The sequence below is a fragment of the Xenia sp. Carnegie-2017 genome, unplaced genomic scaffold (genome assembly GCF_021976095.1).
Source record: "Xenia sp. Carnegie-2017 unplaced genomic scaffold, XeniaSp_v1 HiC_scaffold_24, whole genome shotgun sequence".
Classification (NCBI taxonomy): domain Eukaryota; kingdom Metazoa; phylum Cnidaria; class Anthozoa; order Malacalcyonacea; family Xeniidae; genus Xenia; species Xenia sp. Carnegie-2017.
In genome coordinates, this window is record NW_025813487.1 from 13,284,587 (window position 1) to 13,309,659 (window position 25,073).

At 32.6% G+C, this 25,073-nt stretch overlaps 2 protein-coding genes and 1 long non-coding RNA gene across 3 annotated transcripts in view; 2 read left to right on the forward strand and 1 right to left on the reverse strand.

The window, feature by feature from the left end:
- The window catches only part of LOC124451774 (receptor-type tyrosine-protein phosphatase delta-like), a 102,007-nt gene that overhangs the window by 23,331 nt on the left and 53,603 nt on the right, over window positions 1-25,073 (forward strand). The gene's annotated exons all lie outside the window — the stretch shown is intronic.
- Window positions 405-23,794, reverse strand: LOC124451801. Its single transcript, XR_006950677.1, has 3 exons — window positions 23,710-23,794; window positions 7,178-7,182; window positions 405-414 (listed from the first exon to the last, which is right to left on the reverse strand). It is a non-coding gene; the product is annotated as an uncharacterized LOC124451801 (long non-coding RNA).
- LOC124451777 lies at window positions 3,598-18,431 on the forward strand. Its single transcript, XM_047002381.1, has 14 exons — window positions 3,598-4,138; window positions 6,873-7,137; window positions 7,623-7,874; window positions 9,279-9,641; window positions 9,847-10,152; window positions 13,701-13,997; window positions 14,741-15,030; window positions 15,500-15,638; window positions 15,935-16,249; window positions 16,491-16,781; window positions 16,850-16,925; window positions 17,194-17,473; window positions 17,553-17,616; window positions 17,978-18,431. Exons 2-14 carry the CDS (start codon window positions 6,903-6,905, stop codon window positions 18,094-18,096), a joined length of 3,027 nt encoding a protein of 1,008 aa, XP_046858337.1. The 5' UTR covers window positions 3,598-4,138; window positions 6,873-6,902; the 3' UTR covers window positions 18,097-18,431.

Genomic DNA, 25,073 nt, shown 5'->3' on the forward strand with positions numbered 1-25,073 from the left:
ATAAACAAAAAGCAAATCGAAATTAATGGCGAGTTCGAAACAGAAAATCAATGGCGGCCGTTGCCTCAAATTTCCGCCTCTGAACGATAGTGTAAAAATTAAAACACTTCAAAGGACATTTCACAACAAAAATCCAAATTTTGAAATAAAAGAGAGATTTGATTACTACATGTCAGTATTTTCCATCTAAAGATGATATGGGATGACTTAAGATGGAAATACATGCTGTAACATATTCACACAGATTTCCTTTTATCTCACAAGGAACTTTTCTCTTTTCCAAGACTTCAATATACAAGTACTCCAGTTTACATCACAGTTTGGGTAATCCAGAATTATGGCAACCATATTTAAGGGAATCATGGTCGGGTAAAGCGGACCTTCAAACACTCGAAGATGTAAACAAGCAGTGTTCTAGCTTTGCTTCTTTTTCTTGATTTGAATATTTGTTCTAAAATGTCGTATAAAATGTTTGACTACGAAAATTACCCGTCAAAAACCAATCCATCCATGCTGACTGTATTCTTCTACCCGTTGCTCTGTTTTATAGTTAACCATTTATTTTTGGAAGTCGTAAAGAAAACACAAATTTCTTTAAAAAACGATATTTCATTTCTCCCTTAATGGTTAGTTTTTAGATTTTATTTATTGGGATTCACATTGCTCCAGATATAGACACTTCGAATTTTCGAGAAATACTTGCTGTAATAAGTTTTCTGTTTATCTTTCGGAAATATCCAATATTTGACCAATGCAAACAACCAAATGCAACAGATTTGGTAAACAGTGTTATTGGATTCAGTCGTGACAAAAAATGACATCGTTATCATGAATCCATTGTTTTGCTGTCTATTTTATGTAGATTTAAAATGTTGATGTAGAAAGCATTAAGTGGACAGGCAGACATGTATAGTAGATTTTTGTTCGTATTACTTCGTATTTTGTTTGTATTCTATCGAGTATTCACTCTATATGGATTATTTAAGGACTCAAGACTCTATATCAGACAGATTATAAAAACCTGATAATAAAATGTACAACGAGTGAAATAGTAATAGATGTTAATAATTAATAATACATATATGTTTATAATTTTTAAAGGACATCAATTAAAGTTGGATGATACGCGTAATCAACTACGCGTCACAGAAAATTATGGCCCCACCCGAAAAATAATCACGGTTTAGCAGAAATTTTACCTGAAGTGGAAGGTTCAAAAAGAACTGCTGAAGTCAAAGGAGCTGTCATTGTTGTGTGCAGGTCATGTATGTATAGGGAGTGCGCGTTCACTTAACATCTCATATAATCGCGCGGATATTGAAGCTCTCCTTTCTTCATATACGTGGGAGGGGAGGGTGAGAACTATGCAACAAACTTTAATCCTTATATTTTGAAAATCAATTTTAATTGAAACTGGCGTATTCTTAATTCGATCTATGTTATTATGATGGAAATTATGTTTTATTTCAGTGGTGGTTCTATTTGATATCTCTAATCTTGCAGATTTCGTTAATCTGTCCAATTGGTTGATGTATTCTAATGCATCTAATTGCTGCGTTGCTCTCTGGATCAGCGGTAAGTAATCTCGTTTATAGCAAAAGTATAAGCGACAATTTTTCTGCATGCAAGCGAGAATATGACTCTTTTCAATCACACGATTTTCCAAAATGTTGTACATAAAGATTGAAATTGTTAATCTACGTATGTAAACTACATACAATCTTTCATCAATGAGATCTCCAATTCAGCAACCCGTTTTCCAAACTTTGTCAATTCTTTCAGATGCAACAAATCACATTGAAATATCTCAAGCGTAACTTCCGGTGAAACAGCGCACTTTGATTGGTTCAGAAACATTTTTCCCTGTTCTTTACTTTTTCATAATGAGCCAGTAGTCCATTACATGCATATTTTCAAATAAATGTAAACAAACTTCGTGAAGCAAACAGCAAAACGCAAAAAAAAAGAAACAAAAGCCATATACGAATTGTTAGTGGAAGAAAGAGCACTTGTAAAGTGAGTTTTATTATCTTGACGACACACATTCAAACGATTTATTTTTTAAGATAGCGAGAGGCGTGTGCAGAGTAAATCGAATTTGGGTGATAAAAATTAATGCCCAACATAAGGATTTAAATTGAGGCAAAAGTATAGCAGATTCAAGAATGGAATTTATTGTAACGTTTTGTCTTTACTTAAGACATCTTTAGACATTATTGAATATTATTGCATTCTTATTAGGATATGCTAATTATACGTAAATAATCTTATTTACATAAGGTAATAGAATACAAAAGGAGACAGCGTAGAATACATTACATAAATTACGAAGTTAGGAAGCACAATAAATGGCAATTAAAAGGGATAGCGTGGAATAGAACTCTCTAGGACGTTAGGTGAAAGCTTGTGATTAGGATGCTCTCATGAATAGAGAGTTTGTATGGATCGTGAGAAGAGAAAATTATTTTAAAGTCGTCAATATGGTGGTGTTTCCACATGTGTTTTTGTGAGCAAAATTGCTCGATTACGTAGGGCGGGATATTGGTTAGCTGTGATGAGAGATATTCCCAAATGCTTCAAAAGTCTTGTGTCTAAATGACGTTTGCTTTGACACATACAATGCGTTTCAGCTGCCACACTTGAAAAAATACACAAATGTAAAACTCACCCCTTCCGTTAGCCGCAAACCTATACCTTCATTGACCTCTTCACTAACTTCCACAGCTTCATTACACTTAGTTACAAACGTTCACTATCTTCATGTGTACTTCATCAAATCTCTCTGGAAAATTTTTCCACATAGAACTCTAAAATACAGAAAAAAGTTACTCGCCAAAAGCGGTTTTCCTTCCCGCATATATGACCAAATGACACGTCGCTTTCTCATCAACGCCTTTGACCCAAAACCTCCAGTCATAACTGTGCACCTGTTCACTTCAGAATGGAGACATAAAGTCAACTTTTTAAAAATAATTAGCATATTTTAAAAAGTGTATAAAAGTTTGTCTTACACCAAAGTAAAGTGATGTCGAAATAAATGACAACAAAAGGTGATACAGTTTTAACTTTGATAGCAGACAATACTATATAGAACACTTTTAACTTTAAGATCAGTAACTTTCAAAACCATTTTATTTTTAATTCTTTAAAATACAATGCTGGACTCAATTGTGTATTGTTTCAATTACCAAAACGGCTAAGGCGAAGCATTATTTTTCTCGTCATTTCTCGTTATATTTGTGACGTGCGGCTGTCTTTGTGTCCATGGTGCAAACAAACACTTGAAGACAATAAGCAAACAGCTTGTAATATGTCGTAAATTTTTGTTCTTTTGCCTAAAATTTGAATATTTGTGACAGAAAATTTTGCTCGTGACTGCATGCCAGTATTATTTCATTCTAAGGATTGGTGTTATTTTAATTTTTTTTCATGTACAATTAGTCATTTTATCACTGCAAGTTTTTTATCTACTTCCATAATTTATTACACAAGTCAAGAAGCCTTTAAGTGCACAATTTTATCACATTATGATGCCTTAATAATACTAATGGACAGTATTGTTCATTGTAAGAGGAATGAATGTAGTATTGGTAAAATTCATAGTTAAAAACTTAAGATATATGCATGAACGATATAATTTTTCGTTTTTGAGCACATCAATCTGTTTTAGCGTGTTTACCCCTTAATATTTTTATGCATTAGTATTATTTACTTCGTATAAACATAATTCTCTAAATTGTTGAAAATTTTATTTTCTAACAAGGTTTGTTAATCAAATCACATCATCCTAATTTACTATCATACGTATAAAGCTAGGATGTTACTCTACATTCGTAAAGGATACGATTTGACGCGTAAAAACTCGTTGAACATCTGGGGAAGACGGCATGAGTGTTAATAAATACTCGATACAACTCTGCACACTGGAGGAAACAGCTTTGGTTAACAGCTACGAAAAAAACTTTGCGAAGGCCACGACTCTTGTTCGTCTTACTTGTATGTATCTTAATTTTTCTCTGTTGGTTTAAGTTGTATTTCTGCAGTCTTCTTGTCTTAACTGCAATATCTTAACTTTTTGTAATTGCCGTATTGTATACACGATATAATAAAAGACGTGAAGATCACAAAACAACGAAAGGTAAGACGTAAATTTCATTCTATATAGTTGATGATAAAACGGATGATTGTTTAACATCGATGCCTTTTCAACTTTTAATACAGCAAAGTTTTTCTTCCACTGAGTTTCGTTTCGTTTCGTTATTTTGTACTTTATTAAGTGTTAATAATAATAATATTACTCAAACCCTTTTTAATTTTATTTCTAAATCGCTATCTTTTGAAATTTTTAATTTTTTAAAATTTTTCAACTGTAACTTTTTGAATTTGTCAACTGAGCAATTTAGCTGTCTTATAGCTGCTTATAATTGTTTGATTAAATGAATTCAAAATTTGAATGAAAATTTTAAAACTGGTAGCTAAATTTGGCTGCAATACATGAAATTCTAACGTTTTGCTACAGCGTAAATCAAATTTAGGTGATAAAATTAATGCCAACATAAGGCTTTAAGTTAAGCCTAAAAGGTAGCCGTTTCAAATATGAAATTTATTGTAACGTTTTGTCTTTACTTAAGACATCTTCAGACAGTAATGAATATTGTTGCATTCTTAATAGGATATGTTACTTATATGTAAATAATCATATTTACATAAGGTGTTAGAATACAAAAGGAGACAGCGTCGAATACATTACATAAATTACGAAGTTAGGAAGCACAATAAGTTGCAATTAAAAGGGATAGCGTGGAATAGAACTCTCTAGGACGTTAGGTGAAGGCTTGTGATTAGGATGCTCTCATGAATGGAGAGTTTGTATGGATCGTGAGATAAGAAAATTATTTTAAAGTCACATTGAATTTACTGTTGGTGAAGTTGATAGTCAAAAACTTAAAATGCGTTTTATATTGCAACAATATAATTTTTCGTCATTAAGCACTTAAAGGTCATTAACCTGTTTTGCCGTGTTTGCCCACATTAGATGCATTATTTGTGCTTCGTTGCTTCGTAGCTATAAACAGAGGTAATTCTCTAAAATATCAAAAACTCTATCTTCTATAATATTGCTTTGTCAACCAACAACAGCATCCAAACTTATAAACATTTAAAGTATAATAGTAAATTCGTAAAGGATAGGATTTGACGCATAACAAATTCTATAAAATGTTGAATAACTAGGGCAGATGGCATGAGTGTTTGTATATACTCAATATGGCACTGTACATTTGAGGAAGCCGACAGCCTTGGCCAGCAGTTGCAAGTAAAACCTTGCGAAAGCCACAACTCTTTTGTTCGTCTGACTTGAACGTATCTTAATTTTTCTCTGCTTGTGTAAGGTGTATTTCTGCAGTCGCCTTATTGTGTCCGTTTTTCAATTAATAAAAGAATAAAGGTAAGATAGTAAAACGGAACTTTCTTTATCGTCGATGCCATAATAACATTTATTACTGCAAATTTTTTCTTCCACTGAGTTTCATTTACCACTATACCTCTATGCTTGATGTAGGATTCGTGACAGCTTATTACATTCATATTTTGAGTCATATATATTATTATATTTTTTCTAAAATCTCTCAACTAAATCAAAAACAAACCCTATTCTACTGTTCTGTAAATAATTTTGTTCTTCAGCGGCACTTGCAAAAAATATAAGTGAAATCCGCTTAAAATTTTCAATTATTATGAAGTATTCATTGTCAGTTAGTACTTCACGAATAACTGCAAACAAAGGAGTAACAACAACATTAAAAAAATGCAGAAAGTTGCAAAATATTTCTGTAAGTTTTTATAAAAGAATTTGAGCAATCGGAAGATAACGCTGAAACCCAAAACTACTTAGCTGCCCTTAATATCGACGTTCATTTATATCGCGAGCAATTCCTCCCCAATAGAAATAAAGCTCCTCTGTGCATATAATGTACATATCTAAAACTAGTTTCAACAATATTTTTTGTCATTATTTTATGAAATTTTTAATTTCTTTAGTTAATTTTTCAACTGTAACTTTATGAATTTTTCAACTGAGTAATTTAGCTGTTTTATAGCTCCTAATGTATTTAATTCAATAAACTATAACATTCGAATGAAAATGCAATACGGGTTTTGTTATAGAGACAATACGGGTTTTGTTATAAAGACAATACGGGTATAGCTATACAGCTATAGAGGCTGTGTTACAAGAAATTGTAAAGTACTTTATGATTTCATAGGTTTTTTACATGTATCATGACGTAACGGGAAATTGAAATGAAATTACTAATGGGAAGCTCTGCATATGGACAATTGTTATTTTCATATTCAGAGAAAGAATTTTAACATCGTCCGGTGTTCTTAATTTATTGTATCTAAAATAAATGATTTGCTTTGATTTTAATTTGATCTCGCTTTCTTCGTTCCTTAGCGCTATCCACTAAAAAGCATTTTTTTATCGTTCAATAAATCTCTTGAAAAAAAAAAAGGTGAAATTTAGATTCAACCGAGCAAAAAGAATAAAGCACAAATTGACAGATAAGCAAGTTTTACTATTTTAAAAAAATTATAACCACGTACATATATAATAGCTACCATGGCTACCATTGAGAGAGCCATCATGCAGCCATATGAGACTAACTCGATCTATTTCTGAACAGTTTCTCGCGCTGCACAGTTCTGCTAAAAAGAATTTTTTAGATAATGCTCATATATTGCTCAAAAATACGTTTTGATCGTTATCTGCTTGCATCACAGATGTAATTGTGACGTAGTCATTGTCGGTCTAAATATAAATTTAAAGTCTTCTTTGATAACGTACATGTATCCATTAATCAATTATAATTTAGAACTTTACTCTACATCCTTGGATCTATGCAATGATGAGTTTAGTGATATGGTGGTTATTGTGGCTGTTATTTGGTCATGGATTCACAATGAAAATGGGTTGGAATGAAGAGCTTGAGTTTTGTGAGGAAGAATGGAAGAAATTTGTCGAGGATATAATTGAAATCGATTCGAAATGCAACAATACTCCTACACGTTGTTGTGTTGAGGAGAAGAAATATCTTTTGGAGCGATTTAAAATGTTTAGTGAAATATGTCCACTTGAAGGTAAAGTAAACAACAGTTCAGTTTACAATAAGTACAGAACATCAACTGGCCATGTACTTGGCAAACAATCACAACACTCATTTTACTGAGGTACTGTTTAATTTAAATAACGCTAATTGAAACCGTGTTCTTAGAAAGTGCATTAAAGTAAGGTACATAAAGTAAATGGTTTAAACCCGTAAGGTACATGTTAAAATACTCAACTGATTTGGATACACTAGCTTCAGAGCATTGACGCAGCATAATATCTCGTTCATTGTTCCTCTGTCTAGTTACAAAAGCAAAGTAAAGTATGACAGTAGAGTCAAAAATAGTAAATTACTCAGTTATATTATATGGTCTGTATAGTTATTGTCTATTTGGGTTTAACAAAGACTTTCGATTTAATAAGGATAGTTTGTAACATTTTGTGGCCAAATTAGTGTCACTTTCTACTTGTTCTTTTTCTCTGGACAACCAGTTAAAGATAACTTAATTTTTTTTAGGGACATGTGGATGCAGCCCGATGATTTTGAACTTTACTACTAGGTCATACTACTATAGTGCACTCTCAGGATGGAAAGAACCTGAAAACTTCACGTGTTCACATAAGTACATAATTGAAACAATAGAAAAACCACCATGGTGGACAAAACCACTTGGAATCGGACAACACAAAATCCCTTACAAGTATGTTTTATACGGTGGAAAAAGTCACAACTGTTATGTTTTCATCAACGTGAATCTAAAACGACAAGGTACATACAAGGGCAATTCATTTTAAATTCTCCCGTCTCCGTTTAATTTATAGTGCACCATTGTGATTATAGTGCTTCATATTCAACTTTGGTCAAATCCATACGACAATTTGACCTATATTTATTTCATAATGTACATAAACTCTTATGTGAAATTTCTTCGCAATTGCAAAGCTAATAGAATACACGCCCGGAAAAGCCGAACATGTTTAACATCATGCTCAACTTCATCCAAAAATTGTTAAATAATTTTCACCGGAGAATGTTTACATTTCACTTCAGTAGAAACAAATTTCGTTGTTTATTAACCCTCTGTACAATATCTCTGTACATATTTGTATGCATCTCTTCTCTGCATGTATAAACCTGTATAAACCTGTAAAAAAAAGCCTCACAATTTTGTATAAGCCTTGGGCATGATATTTATTTAAAGTGTTTGTAATTTTAAATTGTGCAACTCTGGTATTTTTATAATCAAGAGCACTATTTCACAGCACAACCTAAATCAACTCCACCAAAAAAGAGTGTACAGCTTACAGAGTTCATAACTCAGTTTTACATTGAATTATATATTCCTTGTCTTCATGTTTGTATAATACTGACCTAAATCATCATTTTTTTTCTCGGCACAAATTTGTATTTAGTGTTCAGATAAACTTCCTTGTCATCAAAAACGAAAGACATGGTAGTTTATACAGTTTAAACTTCACGGATTAGTTGGCAAAGTTTAAAAACCAGCTTTCAGCCGACAATCTTAAAAAAATTCAAGAGAAACAGATTCCATAGGTGGCCCGATAAATCACTAAAAATGCGTAAACAAACCATAACTCTCCTATTTCCATCGTAACAGACCGTGCGCCGTAAAATTTGTATTAATTAATTTTTTACACTTTTCAACTTGTTTGTAAAAGTTTTCTGTCTCCATGCCATTGAACTAAAATACGTGGAACGCTACATCAGGCCAATAATTGAAGCCATATCTTACGCCACACACGCGAGATTTTACCCAAGACGCGCGCGTTTAGTGTTTCAAACTCTTTCGCGAAGTAATAAGTGATTGACTACACACTCATGTCTGGGAAAAGTCTCTGGTGTCTAGAGTAAAATAACGGCTTTAAGAATTGTTAGGGTTTTGTATTACAGGTAGCGCTCCATGTATTTTAGTTCAATGCTCCATGCTAAAAGCCTTAAATTATTTTATACGCCATAATTTTTAAAATGACCCTCAACAGCAATTTGTTTATTGAATTCTTTAGAAAGGTTGAATTACAAGATGGCTTTTTTTGGAGGGTTTTTTCCTCTATTGTTAGAATTCAGTATGCTAAGTTATTTTTGATAAAGTCATATTATTTTTATTTATATATTTTGTATGAAATTTTATCATGTATCATTGTCCTTTTTCAGATATGAATGGATTTTTCATCAAACATGTTCAGTCAGGAAAGTGTGTTCAAGATTTTTATGCAATTTTCTTGGAGCTTTCATGGAATTGTTTTGACATGAGAGCTAATTTTAAATTTTTACAATCTGGCTCAATCATGAAACTGAATACAAAAGATTGTCTTTCGAGTGGAGGCAACCGAATTTCTTTGTTGCGCTCTTATGTAAATTTAAATGAAGAATGCGGAGCCATCAATAGTATAACCCAAACATTTTGGGGTGGTCTATTCCTTTCACGCTTTAATAAATGTATAATAGCTTCAGAAGGATCTGACTTCTTGGAACATGTCAGTTGTAAAAATGAAGAAGATCAGCGATTCAATTTTGGTAAGTGAGAATATTCACCCAGTTAGCGTATATTTACTTAAACTCTGATTAAAAGCCACTGCAAGGCCACAGATATAGGAATGGCGCCAGTAAAGTCACTGCCATCACACACTTCATTTTTATCAAATCAACATTTATTTCACAAGAATTTAAAGATAAGCTTGTATAGATTGGAAATTACTTGTTTTTTGTGTTTCTTGAATAGGCTCAGTAACATGTGCTGGAAAAATTATATCGGACGTCAGTTGTTCTAATAATCAATATATGGTGATAAAAGTTGCAGAATATCGTGGATTGAGAAACAGGAGCATTTGTGGCTTAAGTTTTGATTATAATTGTAGTGTTGATGTAACCTGTGACCTTAAAAATTACTGTGATGGTGAAAGGGAATGTAATGTAACTGTTGATGATAATCACTTTCCTTCAAATATTTGTCCTGGTTTGGAGAAATATCTTTACTTTGAGTATCAATGTAACTACACAAGTATGCCATACAGAAAAATTTGCAATCGTAAGTATTATATAGGCAGATTATATTTTGCTTATGATATAAGTGCTTCGAGACAAGTTTTGACTATAATGCGCAATGGTATGGTGTTTATTTTTATACTATGTACGTTATCAATTTAGAAAAATTGAAACAAATTTGAATTTTCGTCGGGTGTCTTCACCAGGCTTGGTTTGTTTTTGAAGTTTTATCTCGTATGGTTTAATTTAGTGTCTTTATATAATATGACATTTAAACTTGTGTCCTCAATATTTTGCTTCAGTTTAAACGTTTGGTCAATTTTGTGTTTTTAGTTTGTTAATTAATGCAAACTTTGTTCACGGAAACATTTCATTTTCCAGTAACTTTGATTTATCAAATATCTTTCTTTTTTAAAATCTTTTGGCGATTCTATGTAGGCCAAAAACATTTACAATTGGATTTGTATTCATATTTTCATGAATTCATACCACAGAATTTTCATATACACTGCATTTATATACAAATATATATATATTACAATTCATATGAGTTGATATTTTTATCATATTTTTGAAATTTTTCAATATTTTTTAAAATTGACGTTTGAATGGAATTGTTTTGATGTGACAACTTATTTTAAAATTTTACTATCTGGCTCAATCATGAAGCTCATTACAAATAATTGTATTGTAAGACTGTTCAACGGAATTCGTTTGGGGTTATTTTATCGAAATTTTAATGGAGAATGCGGAGCCATCAATGCCATAACCCAAACATTTTGGGGTGGTCTATTCTTTTCACGCTATAATAATTGTATAGAAGGAAATCCTTGTTAGTTATAAAAATGAAGAAGATCAGCGATTCAATTTTGGCAAATGAGAATATTCATCCAGTTAACGTATATATACTTAGACTCTGATTAAAAGCCACTGCAAATCTACGATGATGCAATCTCGATTGCGATTAGCTAAGAGCCTTCAGATACTTGTCAATATATTATCACCTTTAAAACATTAAAAATTATCTGTAGGTGACGCAATTTTCTTTATGAGACAACTGTAAATAGAAAAAATATTTTGGGGGAATCTTCTTCGAGATTTTCAAGTGATTTACTCTGCTCAAATTATCGAGAATAAAGACGAAAAAACACCAAAAGAGTTAAACTGTCAGTCCAGAGAGTTTTCATTGCGTATTTACATGAAAAAGAAAAAAGCGTGCACCATAAAAATTGTATTAATTCATTTTTTACACTTTTCAAATTGTTTGTAAAATTTTTCTGTCTCCATGCCATTGAACGAAAATACATGGAACGCTACATCAAGCAAATAATTGAAGCCATATCGTACGCCACACACGCAAGATTTTACCCAAGACACGCGCGTTTAGTGTTTCGAGATTCTTTCGAGGAGTAATAAGTGATTCACTACACACTCGTGTCTGGGGAAAAGTCTCGCGTGTCTGGGGTAAAATCACCGCTTTAAAAAATTATTAGAGTTTTGTATTACAGGTAGCGTTTTATGTATTTTAGTTCAATGCTCCATGCTGAATGCCTTAAATTGTTTTATACGCCATTATTTTTTAAATGACCCTCAACAGCAATTGGTTTATTTAATTCTTTAGAAAGGTTGAATTTCAAGATGGCTTTTTTTTTGGAGGGTTTTTTCCTCTATTGTTAGAATTCAGTATGCTAAGTTATTTTTGATAAAGTCATATTTTATTTATATATTTTGTAGAGCGTGATATTTTCAATAAATTTTATCATGTATCATTGTCCTTTTTCAGATATGAATGGATTTTTCATCAAACATGTTCAGTCAGGAAAGTGTGTTTATAATTTTTTTGCAATTTTCTTGGAGCTTTCATGGAATTGTTTTGACATGAGAGCTAATTTTAAATTTTTACAATCTGGCTCAATCATGAAACTGAATACAACAAATTGTCTTGTGAGACAAGGCAACGGATTTGGTTTAAAGTTGCCTTATGGAAATTTTACTGGAGGATGCGTAGCCATCAATGCCATAACCCAAACATTTTGGGGTGGTCTATTCTATTCACGCTATAATAAATGTATGGCAGGAACTGGCGTTTTGAAACTTGTCAGTTGTAAAAATGAAGAAGATCAGCGATTCAATTTTGGTAAGTGAGAATATTCACCCAGTTAGCGTATATTTACTTAAACTCTGATTAAAAGCCACTGCAAGGCCACAGATATAGGAATGGCGCCAGTAAAGTCACTGCCATCACACACTTCATTTTTATCAAATAAACTTTTATTTTACAGGAATTCACAAATAAGTTTGTATAAATTGGAATGTACTTATTTTTGTGTGTCTTCTATAGGATCAGTGACAAGTGCTGGACAAAATATAACAAACGTTGGATGTCCTAATGATCAATATATGGTGATAAAAGTTGCAGAATATCGTGGACTGAGAAGAGGAAGCATTTGTGGCTACAGTTATAACCAAAGTTGGAGTGTCGATGTAACATGTGACCTTAAAAATTACTGTGATGGTGTAAGAAAATGTAATATAACTGTTGATGATAATCATTTTCCTTCAAATATTTGTCCTGGTTTTGAGAAATACCTTTACTTTGAATATCAATGTAACTACACAAGTATGCCATACAGAAAAATTTGCAATCGTAAGTATTATACAAGCAGATTATATTTTGCTTATGATATAAGTGCTTCGGGACAAGTTTTGACCTTAATGCGCAAAGGTATGGTGTTCATTTTTATAATATGTACGTTATCAATTTAGAAAAAGTGAAACAAATTTGAATTTTCGTCGGGTGTCTTCACCAGGCGTGGTTTGTTTATGCTGTTTTATCTCGTATGGTTTAATTTAGTGTCTTTATATAATGTGACATTTAAACTTGTGTCCTCAATATTTTGCTTCAGTTTAAAGGTTTGGTCAATTTTGTGTTTTTAGTTTGTTAATGCGAACTTTGTTCATGGAAACATCACTTATTCCAGTCATTTTGATTTACCAAATCGATTTCTTTTTTAAGATATTTTGGTCATTCTATGTAGGCCAAAAGTGACATTTACAATTGGATTTGTATTCGTATTTTCATGAATTCCCACTACAGAATTTTCATATATATTGCATATATATACAAAGACATATTCATTACAATTCATATGAATTGGGAAGCTAAACGCAGCACTCACCTGTAAAAAAACAGTATTTGTTCTGCTTTCATTAATGATTCACATACTCACTTGGACATACTTTATTGTAATTCGTGTTTAAATCACAAAAGTAAAGTTCTCTGTTATTTGTCTGCAGTTCATTTTCGACTTAAAAATTAAAATCAAAACAGTGCATACCAACTTTAACTGTAAATCTATAAGATACTGTGTCCATCAGAATGTGTGAAACATTTCTGGTTAAGTGCTTTCTGTTTATAAAGTTATTTTCACCTTCTGTGTTTTTCTGATATTCTAACTCCGTGTATATATTTTATTCATTGACGGGATTTGACATATTTGTGTTCATAAAACCATTTCTATAAACACAGATTTCATTTTAAGATATGCGCCATGATCATTTTAAAGGAAAAAATATTTTTGATTTGTGTAGTTATGGATGTACGCCTGTCTCACTCGAATCTTCCCAGTGAAGGTGTCGTGAATGTTATTACCAAGTTTCGAAACTTCACCATATGCAACAACAGTCTTTTGCATAAAATGAAGACCATTATCTGTAAACATCTTGGTTATCCTACCGCAGCATCTTGGAAAGGCTCAATGTCACTATCATCTTTGTTGCATCAATCGTTTATACCTGGAAATGTCAAATGTGATGGTCGAGTGAATGATTTATCTCAATGTGCTATCATTCAAAATGATGATTGCTCTCAATATTCGTACATTACATGTAAGCATTCTTGTTCAATTTTTTGAATGTGTTAACGTACTGTTGGACACATTTGCATGACGGTAGAAAAAGGTTTGAGCAAAGAGTTTAAGGAATAAATGTGTTACTTTTGTGTTCTCAACTTACATCTGTCTTTTGTTAAGCATCATGACTTACCTTTATCATCAATACTTACATCTGTCATCGTGGTGTCACTGTATTTTACGCTAACTTGGAGAATTTCACAATTCTTCTTTTACAAATGAGCTATAAGTATCAAAAAGCTATAGAATCACAAAATATATACGATTGCTACTCTTGGATAAAGAATAAATAAAACAGGATTGCTGCGAATACAGAGGATTAAATTAATTTTACCCTTGCTAGTTCATTTCGTGCTTCAAAAAATGTCCAATTGTCATTGATCTGCACGATGATTGACGTTCACTCTTTAATGGAATTTAAATCGCCACGGTATTGTTGTTATTAGAGAAGATACTTACGGTTTCTTGTCATAGCTGGCTTGATTCCAACTGGAATTTAACCTTATTTAATAAAAGCATGCAAAATCAGTTCTATTCCTCAAATACTTCTTTTGCTCTCTCTCTCTCTCTCTCTCTTTCTCTTTATTCAGACAACAATTTTTAATTTTTGCCATTTTTTCGTGAATAGAGAACAATATGGTATTGCATCATTGCTCTCTATCGAATCAAACCAGTTCTAATGTTGTAATGAATTTCAATAAAATCCCTTTTCTATTTAAGGTCATGTTTGTGGTAATCCTCTATTAAAAAACGCAGAAATATTCCCAGATTCTTGGTTTACTGCCTTCCCAAAGAGTCGTAATGCTTCTAAAGCAAGAATATCCAGTGGTAGTTCATGGTGTGCTCCTGCTGCAGATGGCAATTATTATTTTCAACTGAATTTCCCAAGTCTTTATACAGTTAACGTTATCGCAATCTTTGGTGACAGTTCAAGTTCAAGGTTTGTAACTGAATATCACTTGCAGACAAACATTGATGGTGTGAACTGGAAAACTGAAAAATCCCAGAAGGTAAGGTTAGAATTTTCGAATTTGTATAGTATAAATTTAATGGGAAATTTAAAAAAGGAATGAAGTTATTAACTAAGTAAACTTTTAAATTGCTATTAAGAAGCTGTTGATTCAGTGGTATAGCCGGCACGCAAAATTGCTGGTTCTATGTAAATTTCAGATCATTATCATTATTCATTTCTTTAGAGATCAATAGTTTTTACAGTAAGTGAGCACTGAAAAATTTACATATAGCACAACCAAATTTGTGGGCTAGCTACATCACTGTGTTGATTCTCTTAGTTACTCCATCACTACGGAAGAATCTTGAATTTGATTATAAAGTTTAAATTGTAGCTATGTGCATGATTTGAAGAGATACATAGACAATGCATAAACTACTCTCCTCTAGACTGCGTTAAACAAACCTGGCTTTTCTCTAACCTTACGCTGCAAATACACGAAAATTTTTTTTTTTGTTTTATTCCAGATTTATCTAGGAAACAAAAATGGTTACAATGATGCGGCTATTGAAAAGATTTCTGGTGGCCTTAAATCAAAAGCTTTGCGAATCTTTCCTTTGAAATTTGTTGGTGCACCGTGTTTACGAATTGAAATTTGTGGAGGAGGTAAGAGGTGAAAAAAATTTACCACATTTACTTTGCACTGTAAGCACTTAATTACTCAATACATAAAGTTTTTTACTCTGAGATTTAATTAAATAAGTGTTAATTGACAAAAGTGAACAATTTTCCATGAAGGCTGAAATGTTAAATTTTTTTCTCTAATGAAATAAACTTATTAAAACGAGCCTTTTCAACATGCAGTTAAGTTTAACACGTGTTATTGAAGAAAAAGCAGAAAGACTGATTTTATTTAAGGGCTACACATTACTCAATTTGTAGATTTTTCTTTTATCGTGCAGACTTACTCCCAGACAAGCCAACAGATCTTATTGCAACCAAATCTGCATCGACGTACCTCGAGATATCATGGAAACATCCCCAAAAAACTGGTGTAAAACTTGGTACAAATATCTCGAATCCTCTCACAAGATATCTATTGATTTTGCTGAAAGATACTATGATTGTTTTCAATAAAACTTTGGAGGTAACTGACAAAAAACCGTACAACATTACGAATATTGTTCCTTACGCAACGTATACAGTTAATGTAACCGCTGGCAATTCTGAAGGCTTTGGTAGATCAACTACAGCTACTTTTAGAACTGCTGAAGATGGTGAGTTCATATCAGTTTTTGTGTATACATATCGTCTGTTATTGCATTGATGATTTTATTGTCGTGGACGACTTTCGAAAGCTCAAATCTTTTCTGCTCGACATCTATTTCAAACATGTTTTTCTTATACTGTATTATATTTAAGTTAACAATGACAGTGTACACTTGTTAAGACTTCTTTCTAAAGTGTTTTTAATGTTTTACATAAATCTTAAAAACAGATGTTTTTATTTTTGTTTAGTTCCCGAAGGTCCACCTTTAAATGTTCAAATTGTCGCCTTAAGCAGTTCATCGTTATCAGTTACGTGGGAGCCACCAGACAAGAACAAAACAAATGGAAAGATAGTCAGTTACACTGTTTGTATTACACATTTGGAGAATGAAACCTGTTCAATAAAGTATATGATCGAGGAACAGCATTTGGTCATAAATAATCTGAAACCAGTGACAAAATATTATGTTCGTGTTTTAGCTTCTACAATAGTGGGATCTGGATGTTACAGCAATGGTAAATGGGTATTTACAAATAGATGTAAGTTGTCTATGGTTTATGCACAGGTTTGCTTAAGTGGACAAATTTATTCAAGTTTATTTATTTAGTGGCACCTGCACTGTCCACCAAGCAGATTGGAAATACGTTGACTTATTTGTTGCAAAATCCAAACTTGGAATACCGGTAACTATGTATTTTACTAGAGCAAATTATTGTAAAAAAACTTAAAGGAACTTAAAAATATTTTTTGAGTTTTTCGTATTCATGGCTAAGTATAGGACAGTTGGTTTCATGTGGGATTGAGGTAGTCTAAATATCTCTCTGGGAAAAGCTTTGATGACTCGTCGCTTTTCTTTGGCATTGCGTATGCATGCATAACACATATTTTAACGATTAATAAAAGCAGAGGTTATGCATGTATTTTAAAAAATGTTTTGCCTTATATTTGCAGATATTTCTATGTAGTTGCGATGAAAAATGTCACAGAAGACAGTCGACTGCCTTCCAACTTTAAAAACACAGACTTAGTGACTTATTCTAAGGCCATATCTTCCACACAACCAATGCCGTATATTGCTGCTGTAGTCTCTCGCAGAGACTTTAAGCCTAATTTTACACTTGGTCATGGTGATAACACAACACGGCGTGCCAATGGGGAAAATTATTTTAATGGCCCGCTAAAACCTGGCACTAGCTACAAAATATTTCAGCGCGTTTTCATAAATGATCAGGTGCGACCTTTTATTTACGTTTTCATCAGCATTGATTGCTGCAATTTTTATTCAAATATAAATGTTCACTTCGTTTCAGGGTGATTATTATTCCACTGACTGGAGTCCAGTGGCAGCAACTGCCCAAAAGCACAAGTCTTCAGGTTTGTGTTTGCTTTCAATAGCATAAGGAAGTTTATCGATGTCTAAAGTGCAATGATTCAAGATCTTTGCAAATTTCAGTATAGTGAAATGCCTGAAAATTTTTAACGATGAATATACATATCGTTTGATGATACAGCCGAATCAATTCCAACAAATAACTGCCTTACTGATTTTGTGTACCTCTTCTCTAATTTCATTGCGTTCAAAACCTAATTTATATAATAAATAAATCATGAATAGTTAACAGGGATGAATACATGAGGTGTGAGAGCGGTTACAGCCTCAGCTTTACACAAATGATCGCTGAAAGACAAAATTTTTTGGTAATGTTATGATTTGTCATACAATTTTATCTTGTAGACGGTGGAAACATTGGAGCTATTGCTGGTGCAGTTGTAGCTGCTGTTTTGGTCATTATTCTTGTCATATTGGTCATTCTTTTTGTTAGGATCAATTCAAATTCTGCTACAGTGCAGTGAACTGCGTATTGTAGTCATTGAACGGATACTAAAAGTTCTCAAAAATTTGGGAAGTTGAATTTTTTTGCAAAATTATTTGACGTTTTTTTGAAATTTAGCGTACTATGAAAGAATATAATTAAACATAAAATTTTTATTTCCTTTTTAACTATAAGAGTGAACGAGAGTGAATGATTCTGAACAGTATTTGAAAACAAATTGGAACATAACATCAAATTTTTAGGCTAAGGATGTAGTCAATATTTAAATAGAATTATAGTTGTAATACATTTTATAGTTGTAATACATTTTATCTAAGTACATTAAATAAGAAATAAAGTTAAATTACAAACAAACAGTGGCGTAGCATGCTCAGTACTTTCTTTAAATAAGTTAGGGGGAACGGGATTTTCATTCATTCATAATTTTGGAGTCAATGGAATATATATGAATATGTACACACTGCCATCTCATTAATTTACTTGACGTAAGATACAGGAAGTTTTAGTGGATGGAGTTTACTTTGTTACCAACTATATGAGTGTTAGTAAAATGTTGCTGTTCTTGTCCTTTCGTGTCTTCGCTTATTATCCCCATTATAATATTCATTTTAAACTCATCCAAAGTTATCGAGTTAATTGAATTTTCTGATAATTTGATTGCTAGAGTGCTAGGAGCATTGTGTTTGGCCGTAGACAAACGATCAACGAAAAAAAAAGAAATGGGTTTGAAGCTACCAGACAATATTTTACAAAACAAGAAAAATGCATATGATCGCCCAACACGTCCTTCTCTCCTATAGTTTTTTGTCAACCCCTCTCCTTGTTTTTCAACACTGGCGGAACACCCACCGAAAGAATGATCTAGGTAGTCGCTACTAAACTTCCGCAACATTAAACGCGGTTAAAATTTATATTTGCGTTCGAATTATGATTGAATTATGAGTAAAATATCAACTTGTTACAAATACAGAAGTACAGAATATCATTCAGAGACTCTCGACTCTAGATATGAAAAATATAGCCAACCCTATCACGAGTTTCTCCGATTCATTTGTTTTTATTAGTTGGAACACACACCAACGATTATGATGTATGAGCTTTCACTTCATAAGAATATGAGCAGACGAGCCCCAAGAAAAACAGTTTCTTCTCGTCATGTAATATAGAGTAGTCTATTGATATTTTCAAGTAATCACTTGTTATTTATAGTTCAGTTGCTTTTTTTGTCCGTCTCCTGCTCACTTAATGTTTATTAAGCTCATCTTTGTCATTCATTTTTATTCTATAAACGGTAGAAATTATGGTGCTCTTACTGGTGAAGTTGTAGCTCCTGGTTGCTTTCTATTCTTGTCGTATTCGCTGTTCGTTAGGACCAATTTAAACTCTTGTACTCGAACGTGCAGTAAAATGCGTATTGAAGCTATTGGACATCTACTGACAACATTTGACGAGAGTGAATTCTTCACTTGCAATTCAGCTATGTTGGCGGTTTGATAGAAATGAATATTTTATTAGTGTTATTGTTGGCACTAGCCGACGTAGGTGAGCAACATTGTTTGGTAAATCTCAAGAGAATGGTTGCAAGTCAGGAATAGTTCTGAATTCAAATTTAAATTATCAAATGCTCAAATCAAACACTCTGCGGCGACTGCTCACTTTCATGTCTTAATCCATAGGTTAGTTTAACAACCGTTTGCTTTGTTCATCAAAATTATTTAAGAATGATTGTAATTTGTATAGAAGTAATAAAGAACTTACCTTTTAGAAAGGAAAATTACAACTCAACTTCATGTTACAATATGTTTACTCAGTCTGTCCTCTTGGTTATTAGCAATGGGTATCACAATGTAAGCCTCCTGTGTATACGTAGGAACTGGATGTACGATTTGGCATTGTGGAAGAGGATTGTAGTTTGAAATCATCAGAATGTTCTAACCCCTATGAGAAAACTCAAGTACTACGGTAGTTCTTACCAAGTGTCTGTTTAGTTAGCTAAAGTAGCTGATATAATAACTAAAATTTTCTACCCCACAAATCTTTCGATAATATTTCTCGTGATATAGTCGTTCATCACATGAATTTACCTAACGTGAGAAACAAGGAGTTTTAGTGGATGGAGTTGATTTGATAGTGTTAATAAGATGGTGCTGTTCTTGTCCTTTCCTGTCTTGCTTCTTATCGTCATGATAATAATCATTTTAAACATTCAAAATATCGAGTTAGTTAAATTTCCTTAATGATTTGACTACAAATGCTAGTTAACGTTGTGCTTCGTCTTAGATTGGTGATTAACGGAAAAGAAGACATTGCTGAGAAGCAATGACACAAAATTTTACAAGATGTACAAATCATGAAGCGCAATTGCCTAACTGGTTTCAATTTGTGCCTTATGCTTTCATTCCAGTTATTTAAATATTGAGTTCACAATGTTTTGAGACGAAGCCGAATAACAAAGACTCAGCAGACGGCAAAATATTCTCCTTGCGTATATTTATGTGCTATTCTTATTCTTTCTTTTATTTTTTGCTTTTGCGGCATCAAATTAAATTGGAATTACACGTTGTAGTTTCTCCAAATTACAATTATACGAATAAATTCAAAAACCAAGAATCACAGGCAATTTGATATGTAGATCAAAGAGTTTTTCGTATCATCTGTGGTTTTATATTTGATGTCTTCAAGAAGTGAATCTTAGAATTGAATTTCAGATATCAAAATTATGAGTCGACTTTATCTGATATAATCAATGTAAAAAGTTTTGATATATTTTTGTCTGGTGATTAGTGTCCTTTAAAAAGTGATCTGATGTTGAAACTTAAGTCATTATGTGTTCAAGTCTTTGTGTAGAGTGATTTTTTGTATAATTACAATGGTTGTATAGCTGTATATAAAAATTAAAGTCACAAGTAATCCACTCCAGTGTCTTCATTCCATACTATTCGCTTTTATAAATGTGTGAGGATAGTATTTTTAGCAACTGGTCTTTTGATACTTCTTTGTTATGCTTTTACACCATTTGCACATCATTAAAGAAGATTGAACATTCAATTACAAGCTTCGACATACCTGCAATAAAACAATAAAATATTCATTATCTTTGTAGAAAAATCAGAAACACGTGTTTACAATCAATAGGTTTCTATAAGAGAAAAGTCGGAATCATTCGGATAAAAAGAAATTTGTATAAACATATGTAAATCTCTGTTTTAGATAATTTGTTGAAAATAAACCACTACACTTCTCTTTCATACAAAGTTCATATGTATATGTTTATTCAGTAGCGTAGCCAGCTCGACTTTACTCTCGCTATGCAAATATTTTTCGCATTTAATAAATACGACGAGTTTTTATTAAAATAAATGTGTTTCAACATCTCATGATGACATCTTCAGTATAATAAGAATATTATGTATATGCATGATAATTTTATATAAGAGTAATGTAATGCAGTTATACAATTATCATTAGATTGTAAATATTACAATGAAATACTGGTTGGAACTAATTTATGAGTGTATTTACAGGCTGAATATAGTGTTAAAATGAAAAACGTGAACGTTGAGATTAGGATTAGTTTTTTTAGTGTGAAATGCTTCTTTTAAAAAAACTCGTCGTATTTATTAAATGCGCAATATAAAAAGTGTTTTTACGCAGTTGCGGAAAATATTTTTGTGTTTACTGACCGTAAGAACAACAGATTTCTAAAGAATGTCTTTATGATTAAATGATTTGTTACATTTATTCTTTTTTTGCTTCTTAGGATATTAAAAAAGGTCGTATGGTCCGTGATTCATGACATATCGTGGCCGGTTCATGATGTTTCTAAAGATGTTCACAGTATGGTGGAAATTTTATCTAAAGTTGATGATTGACAAAGAGCTGCTGATGTAAATGGACCTGTCATTGTTATGTACAAGTAAAACACGTGTGATTCAACTATTAGCAATTGATCAAACCCGTCGCTATCGTGGTTATAATTTGGCTGTTTAAGGTCTGAGTGAAGATCTCTACAAGAATTTTGCAACAAACACGAAAATTTTTTTAATCCAGTGACGGAACATGTCACTCTGGTACCTATATTGCTATATCAAATCTTGTGGACCTATTCAAAACTGTCCAAGCGATTAATGCGTTCCAATGCATCAAGCAGATCCAGAATAGACGCCGCAGTTCGTTGAAAAAGCGGTACACATGTCTTTATTATTCTCCTGAAGCCCCAACTGCACCAGCAACCAGCGTTATTTTCATTAATGGACTTTGCAGCCTCTACAAAATAGACCATAAAAAATTTTGCAGTTATTGACTTCATGTTTGAAAAGGTATTGTGATGTTTACCAACACTTTGACACATTTATGATTTGGTCGAGTGATTTTTCGATAAATTGATTTATCGAAGCTATTGTCATGCTTGATGACTATCATATTTCTTTGCCTTTATGTACATTTAGCTTTATAGAACCTAGATGATTCTTTTTATTTCCGGAAAACGTAGCTCAAACATAATACGATATAGTAAAGTACAAAAGCTAGACTAAATCACTGATATTTATGCATTGATCCGCTAAACAATGAAATTGCATGCTTTGCTTGCGCTGTGTGTCCGCTGCATTTGTGTCATCCGGTAACTGTTATTGAATATTAAGTAACTATCATAAAACTTTAATTACTTTGTTGTTTATGTTTAGTTCAATTATTGATCAAAATTTAAAAATAATGTGGTGCATTTTGTTATCGTATTTATCGCGATATTATCGAATATCGTGATAATTTCCTAAAAAATCATGAGCTGATTTTTTGATAATCGTCCAACGCTATTTATGATCATCCTATGTTGTATGGAAGTTACCGAATTTCTACTTTAAATATCGTGCTTGTATTCGAACTTTGCTCTCAGTAACGTATCATACCCTCATATTTGGTTTTGCTTTGTAAATCATCTGCATTGTTTATTTCTTTAGGAATCTGTTGTTTTAATACAATTAGTAAAGATTATTTACATAGAAAGACAAATTTGCAGGCTGTCTATGCTAATTGGTGCTCGGTTGTTTTCGTGACTGCTCGGTCGTTTCCGTTGCAGGGCTTGACATTTGGTTACCTGCAAGGGAAAATATTCCCAAATGCTTCGAAAATCTGGTCTGTAAGGACGTGTGGCTTAACCCACGTACGAGGCATTGCAGCTGCGTTCCGTTTATGGCAAACGTTCACTAGCCTCACGTGTGTATATTTCATCAAATCTTTGTTTTCGAAAATCTTTTTCAAATCTTTGACAGTTTTTTACAAATCTTTAAAACCTTTAGAATGTTTTACAAAGTTTTGTTTTGCCTTTGAAAATTTTTGTTTTACTCGAATCTACGAGATAGTTAGTCATCAAAAACGGCTTTTCTTCCCTCGTATTTGACAAAATAACACGTCGCTTCCTCGACAACACCTTTAACCCAAAACCTCCCGTCATGAATGCTCACAAAAAATCCATCTACTTCTGTCTTTTTTTCTCAGGTATGCACTCTCTTCAAATACACACACAAAAAATCGCCTTAGTGCTGCCGCCTTACCGCATGTACTAATTAAATTTGTTTTCCACCTTTCTTAACGTATATTTTCTTTCTTCCCCTTTTAGGAAAAAATCTCAAACCTCAGAGATTGGATGTTGTGTGTTCATTAAAGTGTTGTAGCTGTACGTATTGTATATGGGTCAAATCACACATCATTTACACATCGGATTTTCGTAGCATATGAGAATATCTCTATTTGAAGGTAACCAAACGTCACGCCTTGCGTCATCGAGCATTTTTGCTAACATAAGCATATTTGGAGATACCACCAACATGGACGACTTTGAAAGAATTTCCTCTTCTCACGATTCATACAAACTCTCCCTTAACGAGAGCCTCATAATCAATAGCTACAAGTCTTCACTTATCTACAGTATAGTAAAAATACAGTAGAGCAAGTCCATTGAATTTTTTGTGCCACGTATATCTCATTGTGCATATGATTACTATATTGGCATCGAGTAAAATGCTTTTTTTGAGTAATAGGAGTGCTGAGCTGGCAAACGGCAGCCTGTTATCTAATTATATGTACAGCAGCGAGTTTTTCAGCAAATTGGACCTTCGGTATGTTTCCTTTACTATGACTTAACATCCGTCCAAGGCAGTTCTATTCAACTCTTTTCATTTCACTATATTTTGCTTCCTAACTTCGTAATTTATGTAATCTATTTGAAACCGTCTCCTTTTGTATTCTAACACCTTATGTAAATATGATTATTTCTTATAACATCCTATTAACCATGCATTGCTACCTGACCTTCCGATTTGTTAAATACGGCCCTATAATGGAGCGAATGTTGAGTTTTATTTTATGTTTTTCTACGTGTTTTCTATGCACCTGTTCACTTCAGAATTGTTTTATTATTGATGAGGAATATTTAGTCTAAACGTCCCTAATGAATATTATGATGAGGAAATACGTCAGTAAACGTCCTTGTGATAGAAGGAGGCCACCATGTTTTTACACAGTTAAATGCTGTTAATGACTTAATGTTGACAATGACCATATACAGTCTCTTAGATCTATATCAATTCAAACCGGCGTTTCATTACAGGTAATTTTACAAATAAATGGAAAAAAATTTCTTAAAGCAAATAACAAGAGTTTTGAAAACAAGAAGTAAACTAAAGTGAATGCCAACTTTTCCAAAACAGCGAGGACAAAAAAGTAAAGAAAGCTTTGTGTCAGTTTAAATAGTGCTTAATAATAAACACTTTCTTAACTTTGCTTACTCGCTCTCCAGCCTGCGCGGTCTGTACATAAACAAACATCTAATCCGATATTTCTCTTTAAAGAATTCGCGATTGCTTAGTAAGGGACTTATTATACAACTAACTTTAATACGGTTTTTCGAAATTTATATGTTTCTACATGCTTTTCCTTTCACCTGTTCACATTAAAACGTAGACTTAACAACAACACTTTACAGCTAATTAACATGGT

Coding starts and splice junctions, on each gene's coding strand:
- LOC124451777 (XM_047002381.1), top strand. CDS start 6,903: ATGATGAGTTTAGTGATATGGTGGTTATTGTGGCTGTTATTTGGTCAT. Junction 7,875..9,278: donor CGTGAATCTAAAACGACAAG/GTACATACAAGG, acceptor GTCCTTTTTCAG/ATATGAATGGATTTTTCATC. Junction 15,031..15,499: donor AAACTGAAAAATCCCAGAAG/GTAAGGTTAGAA, acceptor GTTTTATTCCAG/ATTTATCTAGGAAACAAAAA.